The following is a 14,884-nucleotide window of genomic DNA, read 5'->3' as shown; positions in this document are numbered from 1 at the left end:
AAGACAAAAGCTAACTCTTGCATTTATTAAGTGGAAAAAAAAAAAGGCTGTAGGAGAGAGGAAGCAAAAAAAGTTGGCACATTCAGAATAGCAGCATCCACAAAAATTATAGTACAAGACAGAGATGAAACATATCTTTTAAGCACTTAGAATGTACATTTTCTATTTTCATCGTTCAAAATTTCTCATGTAAACTAAAAATTTTGTTGTATCTTTCAGGTCTCAAATTTACATCTTCATCAAGGCACATGTCTTGTAAGGAATCTTGTTAAAAATACTCAGCAGCCTGACCACTCACCTCCTCAGCTCTAAAGGACTGCTGCATGTGAGACATGTACAAGAAACGGCCAATGGGAAGCACATTGGACCCCATGTACATGAGGATGAAGTAAAACACTCCTGTGGTGTAAACTGTGGACATCTGTGGGTTGTCTTGCATGATCTCAGTCAAGAGAGTTGAAACCTGTTACAAGAGGGAAATTAGGTTACATTCAAAGGTGTGTGTGTGTGTGTGTGTGTGTGTGTGTGTGTGTGTGTGTCTATATATATATATATATATATATATATATATATATATATATATATATATATATATATATATATATATATATATATATATATATATATATATATATATATATATATAAGGCATTTTCAGCAGTGGTTTGCCACTGCCACAGCATACAGTGTTTGAGTTGCAAGTGTGCTTGTACTGAAAATGAATCACAGCCCTGCTGCCAGACGACAAGCACCACCACTAATAGGAAAAACTGTCATGTACATCACTCTAGGTAGTAATTCCATAAAATACAAGTATTAATAGACTCATTCATTAAGGTTTTTGGTCTATTTTCTTAAAGAGCAGCTTTTCAGGGCAGCAGCAGACAGAGCAGAGGAGAGACTTGTGAGGTGTGTGGGGGTGGCCTGTAGTTGTGTTTAGAGTTTGCATGTATCAGTTCTTAGCCAACTCTAATTTTCTCCTTGTTTTTTTTGCTTCATGTCAACTACAGTATTACAAAAATATATATTTCCTTGCTCACACATGATTATGTTAAGAGATGATGCAAGAAGCACAGCAACACACGAAAAAACAGCACTGCTCCAGGATTAAAGTCGCAGCCATGAAACAAAGTCAGACAACACTGCCTATCGGTAAAAGAAGATGCGAAATATTATCAGAAAATGCAGCACCTTCCCTTCTTTCCCTTGCATTACGTCACTTTCAGGTTCTTTTTATTGTGAAATGACAAGAAAAGAAATACTTCTTTATACAACACCAACTTTCTCAGTCTCAAAGAGCATTATATTCTATACTCTATTCCTCAAAATATATTCCTATGGGAACTTAAATAATGTGCTGCTATGGTTACTACTTGCTGATTGGCTGATGAAAAGCATTTGCCTTTTGGGTACAGAAAGGCAAATGCTACCCTGGGTGCATATGCTTCCGTATGCATTGTTACCAAGGCATTTGACTTGGTGATACTACTGAAAACATCTACACACACACACACACACACACACACACACACACACACACACACACACACACACACATATATATATATATATATATATATATATATATATATATATATATATATATATATATATATATATATATATATATATATATATATATATATATATATATATATATATATATATATGTATATATATATATATATATATATATATATATATATATATATATATATATATATATATATATATATATATATATATATATATATATATATATATATTTTTTTTTTTTTTTTTTTTTTTTTTTTTTAAGGCATCCAACAAGGTATACACAGCTGGCCTGCATTTAGTTTTTTTGTACACTGAAGTTCTGTGCAGTGACTCATTTCTTTAAAATCAAAGATGATTTAGAATTTAATGATGGTAAATAACAGATAAGAGCAAACTCAGCATGAACATCAACTTAAAAAGTAATAAGTAACAGTAGTATTTGAGAAATTTAACATTCTTTGATATAAGGACAACTGTCAATAACACTATTTTCATGTTCATATTTAACAGAAACCTATGTTGCTTAATTTGATGCATTTTCATTACTAACAACATTCCAACAGAAAAATAAAGTATTTTGCATGTCAAAAGGCAGAAAATCAAGACAATGCAAACAACTTCAGGTTATCTCTAGTTGTTAGAGAAGAGGCATGTAGCCAAAAAGTGACAGGCCTTGCACTCACCTTCTCCACCAACACAGGGTCAAACGTGAGTAACAACTGGACAATGTGGGGAAGGGAGACAGCATCTGAGAGTAACCTCTTGATGCGGGGCAATGGGCGAATGACAGCTCCATCATCTGTACGTGAGGGGAAGTACTTGCACATGGTGACGAGCATGTTCAGCACCAGGGTGGCTAGGTCACTCTCAGTCATCACTGCAGTTCCCTGTAGTTGACACACTCAGTTACTATAAGCTTCCTACACCAAAATCTATCCTTGTCCAATTAAACAATATTGTCCAGATATTCCAGTCTCAAAAAAAAATAATACATACATACATATATTATAAAAATAAATAAATAAATAAATAGATAAAACAGCTTTAACAGACTAACAAATTTCATGGATGTTCAACATCATATTCATTCTCTCATGCTGATATAATTTAGAGCCAAATTCATATCAGATATGACGTAGGATACAAAGAACTCCTGTGCCTCACCGTGGCTGCCAAGGACCATTTTAACTGGGGAATGTTGGTGAGAGGGTGCCAACCATCCATGCCTTGGGCCCAGCACAAAGTCTTGGGTGTAAGGGCCCCACTGATCCAGCAGTCCTTGAGTTCCTTGAAACTGAAAGGCCCGGCACGTTCCTTGTTGGAACCCTGAAAACATGTAAGGCCAAAATTAGTTCAATGGCTTTGATTTGGAAAACAAGTTGACATACTGACATATGTTAATGTTATGCATCAAGATAAAAAAAAAGACACTACAGTGGTTATGTCAATCAGTCTCTAAGAAGCATTAACCAACATGTGAATAAGCAAACAATTGAACATCATGCTCGGTACTATATATATGTAAACCAGCAATGCATAGGTTAATGAGTTCTTCACACTCTCATAAAGTAACTTCAAGCTTCTGACCTGATAGTACCACTCCTTCTCTGAGTCTCTGGCCATGTCTGGGGATGCTTCTATTACATTGGTTTGTGTTGGTGTGACAGCACGGCTCACGTGGAGATGAGCTAATGTTAGGAGGTCCACCAGAATGCGAACACCCCCTGCCTCCACCACCTCACGTACATTTCTCTTCTCTAATATTAACTGTAAGTACATATGATTATGTTAAAAAATATATCGTAAGTTTCTTAATTTGCTGAACATTTATCATAAGAAAACTTTCAGGGAGAGAGAGAGAGAGAGAGAGAGAGAGAGAGAGAGAGAGAGAGAGAGAGAGAGAGAGAGAGAGAGAGAGAGAGAGAGAGAGAGAGAGAGAGAGAGAGAGAGAGAGAGAGAGAGAGAGAGAGAGAGAGAGAGAGAGAGAGAGATAGAATATTCCTTACCTTGTTTAGGAATAGCAGTAACCTGTCCCTCTCCAACTTGTCACAAGTGCGAGCTAACATGGTCACAATATACCGTGTGTCATTAAATTGACCGATATCCTTATGGTGCAGGCCATATACTAGAGTCATGGCCTGCAGACAAAGGCACTTCATAGCCACCTTTGGAGTCAGCAGGAATCGATGATATAAGTCATTGAAGAACTCATGCCTAAAGGGAGAGGAACAAATTACACATAAAATATATTCTGGAGATCCATCCCAGTGATATCCATGACCAGAGTGACCTTAACTCAACACACCACCTTTAGCCTCATGATGAGAAGTGAACAAAATGTGTTGCAGATCAAGGGGTGTGCTTACGATTTTCTGATCGGTGATTCCTCTTGGGCCGAGTTGTTTTCCTGCTCTAGAAGGATCCTGAGGTAATAGTCTCCAATCTTAATTTCATCCTTCAGGGATGGATAACTAACCTGTCATAAAATCATTTAACTTAGTACAAAGCTGCAAAGAACAACATTTATCATTTTTCTTCAAAAACAAAACCAGTCTAAAAGAATAAAACCACACATATACAAATATGGAAAATATGCTCTTCACTTACTACAATCACAAGCACACATATACAACTGTGGAAAATATGCTCTTCACTTATTATAATCACAAGCAACATTAGTTTTCTTTTTCAAGTTTCAAACTTCTAGTAAATTTAATAAGCTATGAGCTACTGAACAATGAAATGTACCTCAAATTCCTGATGATTCCAGGCCACCACCATGGCACCTCGCACATCCCTATCTTCAGTGAAGGCTCGCATCTCACCTTCCAGTGCCACCCTCAGCTCTTCCCTTGTCTGGAAAAGAAAGTAACTTTCACTTCTATGTTGATAAAAGTATAACTGTGATCAGGAATGCTTATGAATAATGAAGAATGAAAACACAGATCTACAGACTTGTTCATCAATACCTATATCATTTGTACTAATAACACAAGACCTGTGAGTTAAGGCAGTTTCTTTCCTTCAATTCTAATTATGTTTAAATTTATACCTCACCTTGTAGTTCCATATCAAGTTTGGAAGGGCATGGTCTACATTAAATTTGTAATAAAAGAGAGGCCAATTAGCAGTTGATTTGAGCTTTTCTCTTCTCTTCCGTAAGACAAGAGGTCGTTCCCGGAACCTTTCTTCCACTGACTTTTCCTTTTTCATTCTTGACCTCCAGTGTTGTAGGGCAAACTGGAATATTGTTTCTATGATAAATACTAAATAAATATATAAAAGCTCAATTACTTACTGGCAAACTATAAACACATTTTTTTCCTTCACTACCATTTGTTTTCTCCTATAACACATTTAATTTTGATCAACAAAACTTGATTAAAAGATGACAAGCTGCAAGTTTATTGTGAGATAAGCTAATAAGATGAGACATGCAGTACAAATCTTTCCACTTATTATTATTATAACTTTCTCAGAAGCAGCTCAATAACTGAAGATCAATAATTACATAATCAAATTATCATATCATAAAATCTTAAACCTGGCATAAAACTGATTCACAATTTTAAGCATTTTTACACACACTTTTTAACTAAGCTGAGGTTTCCAAGTATAAGGGTATCATAAGCATGCTGGATTTTATAGCATTACTAAAAATAAGTGTTAAAATTATCCTTAATATAATAGAATCACATGCATACACATTTGTGCTGGAAATATAAAGGCTACAAGCATTGATAAAAAGTAATTTCTCTCTGAAGTGATACCAATAACAAAATGTTACTCAAGAAGTTTAGCATATTGCAGTGACACTATTTCTATTTTGGAAGTTAATTAAATTATACTTCAAGAACATAATGAATTTAACATTTAAAGGATCTAATGAACACTGGGACCTGTGAGTCTAACAAAAAACAATTAATGGCAGAGGCTTGTGTTATTGGGAGATATTTCAACTCCTCTTGGTTACTGTGCTAGAAGTGACATATTTGTTGGGGTCTTTCACTGCCTCCAAAATATTTCTGGCAAGTGATGCTGTTAGTAAAATACATTTTTGCTTATTGGTATTTCTACCACCAAGAAAACTTTGAATTAAACAGAATATCCATATATAATGATACCTACAATGGTTAAATAAAAGACTAGAGATAAACCAATAATGTACTGCAAATTACTTTCACAATTCTACAAATAATATTAGAAGTAAAAAGAAATGAGAAAATCATTAGTTAAAATTGTGCACTTCACAGTGTGCAAGTTGTTCTCTGCAACACAACTGGTAAAACCTTTATTCCATCCCCTGTAGTTTTATTAAAAAAAATATGCATTGACAATTCATGCTTGTTGCAAATCTCAGTCTGATATATAGATATGCAACACTAACCCAAGTAACTTTTCATTTAGAACCACTCATACAATGGGAAGTACACTCTGATGATAAAGTCACAAAGAAGAAATCACCACTACATATCAAGTTTGCAAAAGATATGGAAAATTGCTGAAAAAAGAGGGTTGCATTAAAAGATAACTTACCCAATCCTAGGTGAGCAGAAAAAAAAGTGTTCTTAGTATAGATTCCAATATTAAGTTATTTTTGTTTCCATATTGTTATTTATAACAACACAAAGGTAACTATTTAAAAAAAAAAAAAAATTTCACAGGCTTTACTGATTCTCTCCCAAATTAGTGATCCTAGGATTTTGCTTTCCATGTACACTCTTCCTCTCACTTCATCCATGCATGCTAGTCCTCATACTTACTCACCTTCAATCTCAAGTATTTCTAATGCTTTGTTTCCCATTTCACTCCTGTCACACCCACAGCATCAACTTCATTCATATAAAATCATAATAATCTCATTCTCCCTCACTTTCAGAATAGCCACTATGATGTGCCTGATCATGGTCAAGTTCCACTCCACAGGATATTCCTTTTCCCATACAATTCTAGCATAACTTCCCTTATATACTCTGATACTTCCCATACATTCTATTCACACAACATGCACTTCTCAGGTAACCTGATTCAATTGCCTGTATGCCAAAACTTTTGATGTTCATTCCACATCTTATTAAGACTATGATTTAATGTAATGTTTATTTTCAAAACATCATGCTTATTTCTGTTGGTTGCATTGTACTATCATGTAACTGTAACCTCATGCTTAATATCTTTGTCCTTCATATATCCTGAAATTTTTACTACAGTCCTCTCTTGTAACACTTTGCAGTCAGTTATGTAGCTTTTCACTTTGCAAAAGCATCACTCTACTTTTGGCCACATTAATTTTTGGTTTCTGCCTCATGCAACAGCATAATCTATTTATTTAATCTGCAGTTCTTTTAAATTCTCTGCAATTAACAAGTACCATCTTCAAGTATAACTGTAATCATCATCTACTTCATATGTGGTGGTGGTGGTAAAAAAAAAAAAAAAAAAAAAAAAAAAAAAAAAAAAAAAAAAAAGCAAGACTTGTACAGCACACCAACCAGTCTACTGATTGGTGTCATTCTCTGAACTTAGTGAGCTGTGCCACTGGAAATGTTCTGACCATGTTTACATAGGTACATATTGCAATTTTATCATGAACTGCAGACTAGAGGAGAGAAAACATACAATTCTTAAGTAAATGTGGCAGATCTGTAACAAAGACCTTTGATACGATTTAATGTATGCATGGCAATGAAGCAGCGAGTCATGCAAGATGCTTCAAGTGGCATGTATGCTTTAAGAGCAGCAAAACATCACTGGGAGATGAAAAGAGGCTAGTATGAGCTTCCATGAGCTAAAACCCCCAAATTTCGGAAACAATGCAGTGACTTGTGCTTGAGGAGCATTGGAGATTCATTAAGGACAATGCTGTCATTGTTAATGTGTCATATGGAAAACTGCAACACTCCTCATGTCTTATTTCAATATACACTCTATTACTACTAAGTCTGTGGCCAGGCTTCTGATCCCTGACCAGAAGGAGCACCAGATCAAAATTAGCCTTAAGTGTACAATGAATTATCCAACTTTCATGTCAAAGGCCATCAATAGCCACATTGGACTCCTTGGTACTTCTTTTTCTTCCCAAAGAAGCTGCAGGGGAAGGGGCATCATTTAGACACTATAGTGGAAATTCCAGGCAAATCATAGACATTTAACACACTAAGAGGACAAGATTTCTCGAACACATTCCAACAGTAGCAACAGTGCTGGGAAAACCATATTGCTATCCAAATAAATCAAGTACTTTCTTGTATATAAGTAAAGTACTTTCTTGTATATAGGTACAGTCTCACAAGTTTTTGATACTATCTTACATCAGATGTGTATAGACATTCCAAATCACACTAACAACTTCTATTTTGCACAGTGGAGTCAAAAGCTCTCCATATCACAGATTCCTACCCTCTAACTGACTGTTTTTCTCCTCTCACTCATCATTATGCTACCCCTCTTACTATCTTCTATAGTTACTCCTTCTGAACTTGCTAACTGCATGTCTCCACTCTCCCTCTAATGGCCTTGCAGCACAAGACTTTCAACTTCTTTTCACCCCTTATTCAGTACAACTTACTATTGTAAGTGTTAACTATTACCTTAATCCTTTTATCTCTCTTGCTGGGAAAGTGTGGAACTATCTTGTTTCTTTTTTCCTTTCCCATACAACTTGAATGGTTTTAAAAAATGTGTCAAATCATCTCAGAAATTACACTGGCCATCTATGTCTTTTCTCTCTTTCTCCTTTTGATAATGGCATTGTGAATTGACTTTTTTCAATTCACTTTTTTCCCCTAAACCAATTTTCTTGAACACAAAGCACACAAAAAGGCAATCTATTAACGGCTTTTTTCACATTACACTATGTATCCACCTTTTACTTCTACTTTGACTTTCTAGTAGATCAGAAATATTTCTTTGAATAGACATTGTGAGCTCTAATTTTACAGTGAGAACTCAACATCTCAAAAATATGAATCAGATAATGATACATCTAAGACTCATTACAAAGACATATTGTTAACTATAGACTCTAGACAAATTTATATAAATGTAATCAACTGGTTTTATCAGTGGTTGTACTTTTTCATATTCACAGTCAGTCACATACAACATCTCTCTGTCTCTCACACCAGACTCACATATGCTTACAAACCCAAACCTCTCACATAGAAATGCTCTCTCTCTCTCTCTCTCTCTCTCTCTCTCTCTCTCTCTCTCTCTCTCTCAATTCTAAATCCTACAGATAAAGTGAATACACTCTACTTGTCACCATATTCCTTGTACTACATTATGTATATACTGTTTTATGAAGCGTATTCAAACGAAAAGAACTAATTTATCAAGATAAGCCATAATAGAGATAATAAGCTTTGGTTTTACTTAGGTATGAGTGATGCAAGTTGTAGTGGGACAGGATAGAAAAGTAGGCCAGCACCAGGACCATCACCATCTTCCCTTCCACCACCTTCATCACTGTACTCACATCAACGTGTTTCTCCAGATATGCTTCGTAGTAAGCCTCTATGTGCCTGGCCCCTACTTGCAATTGTCTTTCCACAGTCTCTATTTTCTGTACAGTCAAATAGAGTATGATAATGTGGCAAGGAAGTTAGCTTGTTATTAGAGGAAAATAATATGAGTTGATCATTCCACAAAAACAAAAAGATGGTGAAAACTATAAAACATAATCCCTCTAACTTACAAATATATACAACACCCTTATTAGAGTCATGAATCAGCAAATAAAAGATAGAAATCACTGGTTAGTTTCCCTTAATTAGAGATACACTAGTAAGTACATGATTTTCTGAATGTGATGCATCATTCTATGAACTAAGCAAGACTAAGAGCCACTTAAATCTCATCCCTCCTACAAGAGAAGATATTTACTGAAGACTTACTTTACTCATTTCTCTTCTGTCTTTACAAGAATCAAGAGGTATGTGCAACAACAAAGTGAGAAAATAAAATCAATAAATTTGAAAACAATTAAGAAACATTCTAATTATAGTTCTAATAAAATATCTGGAGATGGCAAAACAATGCAGTGAAGTTGAAAACACAAGACGATATACCAGAGCAAATGAAGAGCTGAAATGGACTGAAGGAATCTAAACTTATGGGACAACAAAGACAGTATACTAATCACAAGTTGTGAAAGTGTATATACAAATTTGTACACAATGTGTTTATTACTCACATCCATGTGTTTCTCCATTAGATGCTCCATCTTCTTGACTGAGGTCTTGTATGCACGATCAAGTGTGTCAAGCACTTGATTCTTTTTGTTCCTCTCATCTTCCTCTGCCATTTTCAGGTTATCTCGAGTGTTTAGACGGTCTATGTCATCCAGAGGAACTGTATCCTTACTCTCGAGGAAGGCTAACAGTCCTGAAGGCTTTGGAAAGTAGAAAAGTAAAAAACCATCTATAATTATTTAATAATGATGTATGGACATCTACAGTTCAATGACATGTTTGCTTGGTCATGATCTCTGAACCCACCCAGTATCTGCACTCCGTTTATTTCATTTCAAAAAGTTAATGAAAGCAACAAATAATTTTGGGATGAAGGTGTTCATAGTTAGAAGTGCATTAATTCATTATAACACACTATACTTCATGTTATTTACTCTATATCTCATTCCTCATTGCATAGGAGGGAAGTATAGCATGCAGCAAAAACAACAACTAGAACATCAGTTTCATTAACAATATGGTACAAAACAATCAATGACATGATATACACTTCACACAGGCGACAAAAGGATTTACCACAGTCCGTTCTAAAAGCTCGGTGGCAAGTCTGTTCTCTGCTGCCCAGAGTGCCACAAGGCTACGGGACAGCTGTCGGTGGGTGAGGAGCCGGCCGTCTGCAGTCTGTGTGAAGAGAGCTGTATACAGGTGATGAGGGAGGGCACCCTCAGTTAGGGCCAGTTGCTGCATGCGTGAAGGGATGTCATTTTCACCTTCTTCTATCACAGCTTTTAGGATTAATCCTGCTCCCTGAGAAAAGGAAAGACACAATTAAACAGACATGTAATAGTACTAAAATAATTTTGTATTACAGTTTGCCCTAAATCTGTCAAGGTTTAATAGCAAAATGTTTTGTGAAAATAAGAAACTATTCTCTTACTTTGACAATAGCAAGTGATGGGTGCTGGAAGAGTCTGTACAAGGACCTGCCATTGTCAGCCACCATTTCCAGCAGGCGGTCAAAATGAGAGCCATCTGTTGTCTCACTATAAGGTGCACACAGGGCAAAGGTCAAGAAGTCCAGCATGGCAGAAACTACAAGTGCTCCTGTTCCATGGGTCTGTTGATTAAGGAAATGCCATGTTTAAGATTCCTATGCTGCAGTCAACTAAGGAGGAGCCAATGAATCATCTTCCCTTATACTCACATTCATATAATTGAAAATCACAAGACATTTTCCCTTACAAAATAAACCAAGTAATACTGGACACCTGACACAGCAAACCATTCTACATGCTGCAACTTGTAGGAGAGAGAGAGAGAGAGAGAGAGAGAGAGAGAGAGAGAGAGAGAGCGAGAGAGAGAGAGAGAAGAGAGAGAGAGAGAGAGAGAGAGAGAGAGAGAGAGAGAGAGAGAGAGAGAGAGAGAGAGAGAGAGAGAGAGAGAGAGAGAGAGAGAGAGAGAGAGATGTCACCCAGTCCAGTAACTTCCTGAGATCCACTCACCACGTGATACACCCATGTCTCCAGCAGCTTCTCTTGGAACTTTGATGATGCCAGGAGGGATGCCTTGTTGAGCTGCTCCTGTTTGAGATCTGGATGGTCATGCATTGGCTGCATGATGGCACACAGCATGTCCAGTGCAGCATGGTTGATTCCATCATTGTTCCTCATTAGTGCCTTCACCACCTTCACTCCAACCTTTTCTCGAAACCTATTTATAAGGAGATAGAAGTTTATATACTGCTTGATTCAAGAAAACTGACCATTTTGTTGTTCTGCCACACACAATTTGTATATTATTAATCTACAAATTTTTATGTGACACACCAAGCCCATTTACCAATTAATGGTTAAACCATATGAACACAACCATTCCCCAACTTGTGATTTTCTGACATATGATTTTTTGATGTTACAATATAAAATAAGGAAAATATGTAATATGTAATTTACATAGAAGTAGGTGTGTATAATATGTGTTCTGCTGTTTAAGAGACATTAGCTTGTTGCATAGTGCTGTCCCTCCTTCTCCCCAACATTTCCAACTGAAGATTTTTTCAACAAACAAGTCTTTCAGAACAGAACCATATTGTACATAAGGAAATGGTCATAGGGTGCTCTTTCATGTGGCAAAGAAACTAAGTTTTTTTGGTCTCTTATAAATAAGCAGTTTGGGAGTACAATTTCAATCAAATCTTTGTGGAGTGGTGTGATAAAATTACCATCAACAAAAGCTTCTATGCTTCCAAATAGAGAAGACTGGTCAGATGATATGAGCTTGATCAGCTGCATGATTTTGTTAACTTCATTCAGAGGCCCTTTAGTTTTCTGGCCACTCTAATGAACATTCTAAAACATTTTTGCACAATGTGCTGGTACCTACTTCCATTTTAACAGCATTTTAAAATAGCTTCCTAAGTAATTCAAATGATTTTCTTCAAATAGAATTTGACTGTCCTCATTACTTGACAGGCACAATAAATTCCAATTCCACTAGACTCCCTTCTTCTTAGGTCATTTCCCAAAGTAGTACCAAACAAAATAAATAAAGAAATTTTAAGAAGTTAATCCAAAAAATAATATATATTAGAAGAACAACCCCAAAATTACTAATAATCTAGGAAGACTCACCCAGACAGGGAGGTAAGGCAGGCAAATCCAGCTTTGGAAGCAACTAATCTCCTGAGACCATGGAACTGTGCCTCCACCTCCTCTGCTGGCAAGGTAGCTTGGTCCCCCCTCCCGGATCACCAGGGACCCAATGCCCACCAAGTGATCAGCCTCTCTTTGTTCTCCGCAAAGAAACCCTGCATGGAGACATGCTGGATATCAAATCAATCACCACATAACACATGTCAGTAATTAGGTTACTATGAGGTGATTTCACAGAGCAATAACTGAGAAACATATTGAGATGACTGAAGCAGTATGTGCATTGATGAGGATCTGTGCCATAGTTATGTAATCAACAATTATGGCTCACGGGATGCTTGTATTAAGATCACTAAATCCGAAACTGAAGGCAAAGGTTCTCACACATGCATTCATTAGTGTATGTTTGTCTGTATACATAAACTACATTTAACTATTTATGTACTAATATAATCTTTTTACAGTGCTTTCTAGAATTTTCTTTAGAAACATAATACTAAAAATTCAATGACAAATTGAAAAATATCAGAAAAGGTTTACTGGACAGAAATATTATTTGAGGGTCAAATTTATCCTGTTTCCTGGAAAGACAATACAAACAATTGCATGTAATTTACTTTAGATAGTACAGATAAGGAATAATCAATGAAATAAAACTGTGCCCAACTCACCTCTGCAGTGACAGCATGGAGGAGACCAGAGTAAGATACATTAGCATTAAATCTTTCCACAGCTTCCATAAATGTCCATCCTGGTGGAGGCTGCTGCAGGAACTTTAGGTGCATGGACTCCACCTCCTCATCCACAGGAACCTCCAGTGGACCCAGGCGGCGGCCACGTGCAGTGGGTGTCATGCGGACATGCACATCAAGATTACCCGAGGCACGCACACCATCGATGAGGGAGGCAAGGAGGGAGTCTCTGTGAGACAGTGGACAAGAATGCATTTTATAGTGTGATGCAATGTAGTGTAGGCATGAGATACTGTGCCAAAATCTAAGAGAAAACATGGGTTGAATAAATGGACTGACTGATGACACTGCCATTCCCCTTACCAAGACAAAAGAGGATGTTAGACAAACATGTGATACAAAGATGCAGAGATCACACAAGAGAGAAACTTTTCACAAAGTTATTCCAAAACTACTCTCTGTCCTCACTTAGGCTATGACATCCACACAAACAAATTCCTGGTCTTACCTGTCTGAAGAGGTATAGCTCCTGTTTCCTCCTCTCACATACTCCACTGAAAACATCTGTGGATTCTCTTGGTTTCTGACCAGAGCAAACACATCAGACAGTGGATGCAAGGTGACCACAGCATATGAATTGGGATCACGTTCAAGCAGACACGTCTCACTGACACATAAAGTTCTTCTCACAGGATCATTGTGTCTGTGACTTACTTTGTGCACAGGGAATTCACACAATGATGTTATGTGCTCATCTCCACTGAAAATTAATGAAAAATAAAAAAAAATGCAAATAGCATATATCAATACATTAGGTTGTAAATAAACAATGAGAAAATCAAATGAAAAATAAATACCCTTATCTGAAAGCAGATTAATACAATTTCAAAATTCAATGGAAAATTGAATTCCAGAGTTAAGGGTTAAAGCTCCCTTTCAGTACTTGCCTGTACTTTCCCAGTCTGGTCTCCATGGCTTTCTGCAGGGTGATGCTGACCTTCTTCGATGGGATAGATATACCAATATATTTTTTTGCATTGTCTTCTACCTTTTTTAAGATTTCATCTCTCCCGATCAGTGGAGAAAATGTGTAACCTTCCAAACCCTCCACTCTGGAAAACCACATATTTATTCAGTAATTTCTTCCCAATCTAATATCTAGGCATGCATTTGACTAAGAGATGATATTTTTTCTTGAAGTTTTGGCAACTAGTAGATTCAAATAAAAAAGGTTACAACAGGAATGACAGACTGAAAGTTTTTTTTTTTTTTTATGTAGGAAGGATACTGGCCAAGGGCAACAAAAATCTAATAAAAAAAAATGCCCACAGAAATGCCAGTCCCTTAAAAGATTCAAAGCAGTGGTCAAAAATTGGTGGATAAGTGTCTTGAAACCTCCCTCTTGAAGGAATTCAAGTCATAGTTACATTGTAGATGATAACTTTAATCATGAATTAACTGAGTGGCTCATGCTAAGGCCTGACCTGAATGCACAGTCCACCCGGGGATGTCAGATACAGGGACCAGAGCCTCAATATCTCTGTACATGTAAGAGGCAAGAGGAGTCCCTGTAGCAGAGTCCAGTTGGTCCAGTGAGCATGGTGTCACCTCCAGCACCACTGACTGCCGTGCCTCAGACCAGTGCACCTTCTGGCCATTGGCTCTCTGGGAGAATAAAGAGGGTGAGTGAAATAATCCAAAACTCAAAACAGGAAGATACAAGTGTAGAATTACAAAAAAAGTATGATGTGACATTATCTGAGATACAAAGTCCATTATTACTTACCAAGTTGTCAATAATTTGGGTCTGCAA

The 14,884-nt window shown here is 36.6% G+C and overlaps 1 protein-coding gene across 1 annotated transcript in view; it reads right to left on the bottom strand.

Annotated features, from left to right (window-relative positions):
- The window catches only part of LOC135106360 (dnaJ homolog subfamily C member 13-like), a 102,563-nt gene that overhangs the window by 14,006 nt on the left and 73,673 nt on the right, over positions 1 to 14,884 (bottom strand). Inside the window, 20 exon segments of the mRNA XM_064015297.1 lie at positions 299 to 463; positions 2,220 to 2,423; positions 2,701 to 2,862; positions 3,124 to 3,303; positions 3,543 to 3,750; positions 3,903 to 4,012; positions 4,285 to 4,392; positions 4,594 to 4,776; positions 9,014 to 9,100; positions 9,731 to 9,928; positions 10,305 to 10,535; positions 10,666 to 10,845; positions 11,231 to 11,438; positions 12,359 to 12,534; positions 13,051 to 13,300; positions 13,580 to 13,831; positions 14,019 to 14,140; positions 14,142 to 14,176; positions 14,556 to 14,753; positions 14,870 to 14,884. The exon segment at positions 14,870 to 14,884 is cut by the window's right edge and continues 67 nt beyond it. Of these exon segments, the coding sequence (XP_063871367.1) occupies positions 299 to 463; positions 2,220 to 2,423; positions 2,701 to 2,862; positions 3,124 to 3,303; positions 3,543 to 3,750; positions 3,903 to 4,012; positions 4,285 to 4,392; positions 4,594 to 4,776; positions 9,014 to 9,100; positions 9,731 to 9,928; positions 10,305 to 10,535; positions 10,666 to 10,845; positions 11,231 to 11,438; positions 12,359 to 12,534; positions 13,051 to 13,300; positions 13,580 to 13,831; positions 14,019 to 14,140; positions 14,142 to 14,176; positions 14,556 to 14,753; positions 14,870 to 14,884 (3,272 nt within the window).

This window comes from Scylla paramamosain, chromosome 13, assembly GCF_035594125.1.
Source record: "Scylla paramamosain isolate STU-SP2022 chromosome 13, ASM3559412v1, whole genome shotgun sequence".
Classification (NCBI taxonomy): domain Eukaryota; kingdom Metazoa; phylum Arthropoda; class Malacostraca; order Decapoda; family Portunidae; genus Scylla; species Scylla paramamosain.
Note: the sequence above shows the minus strand (reverse complement) of the source record. Positions and strands in the feature narration are given on the sequence as shown.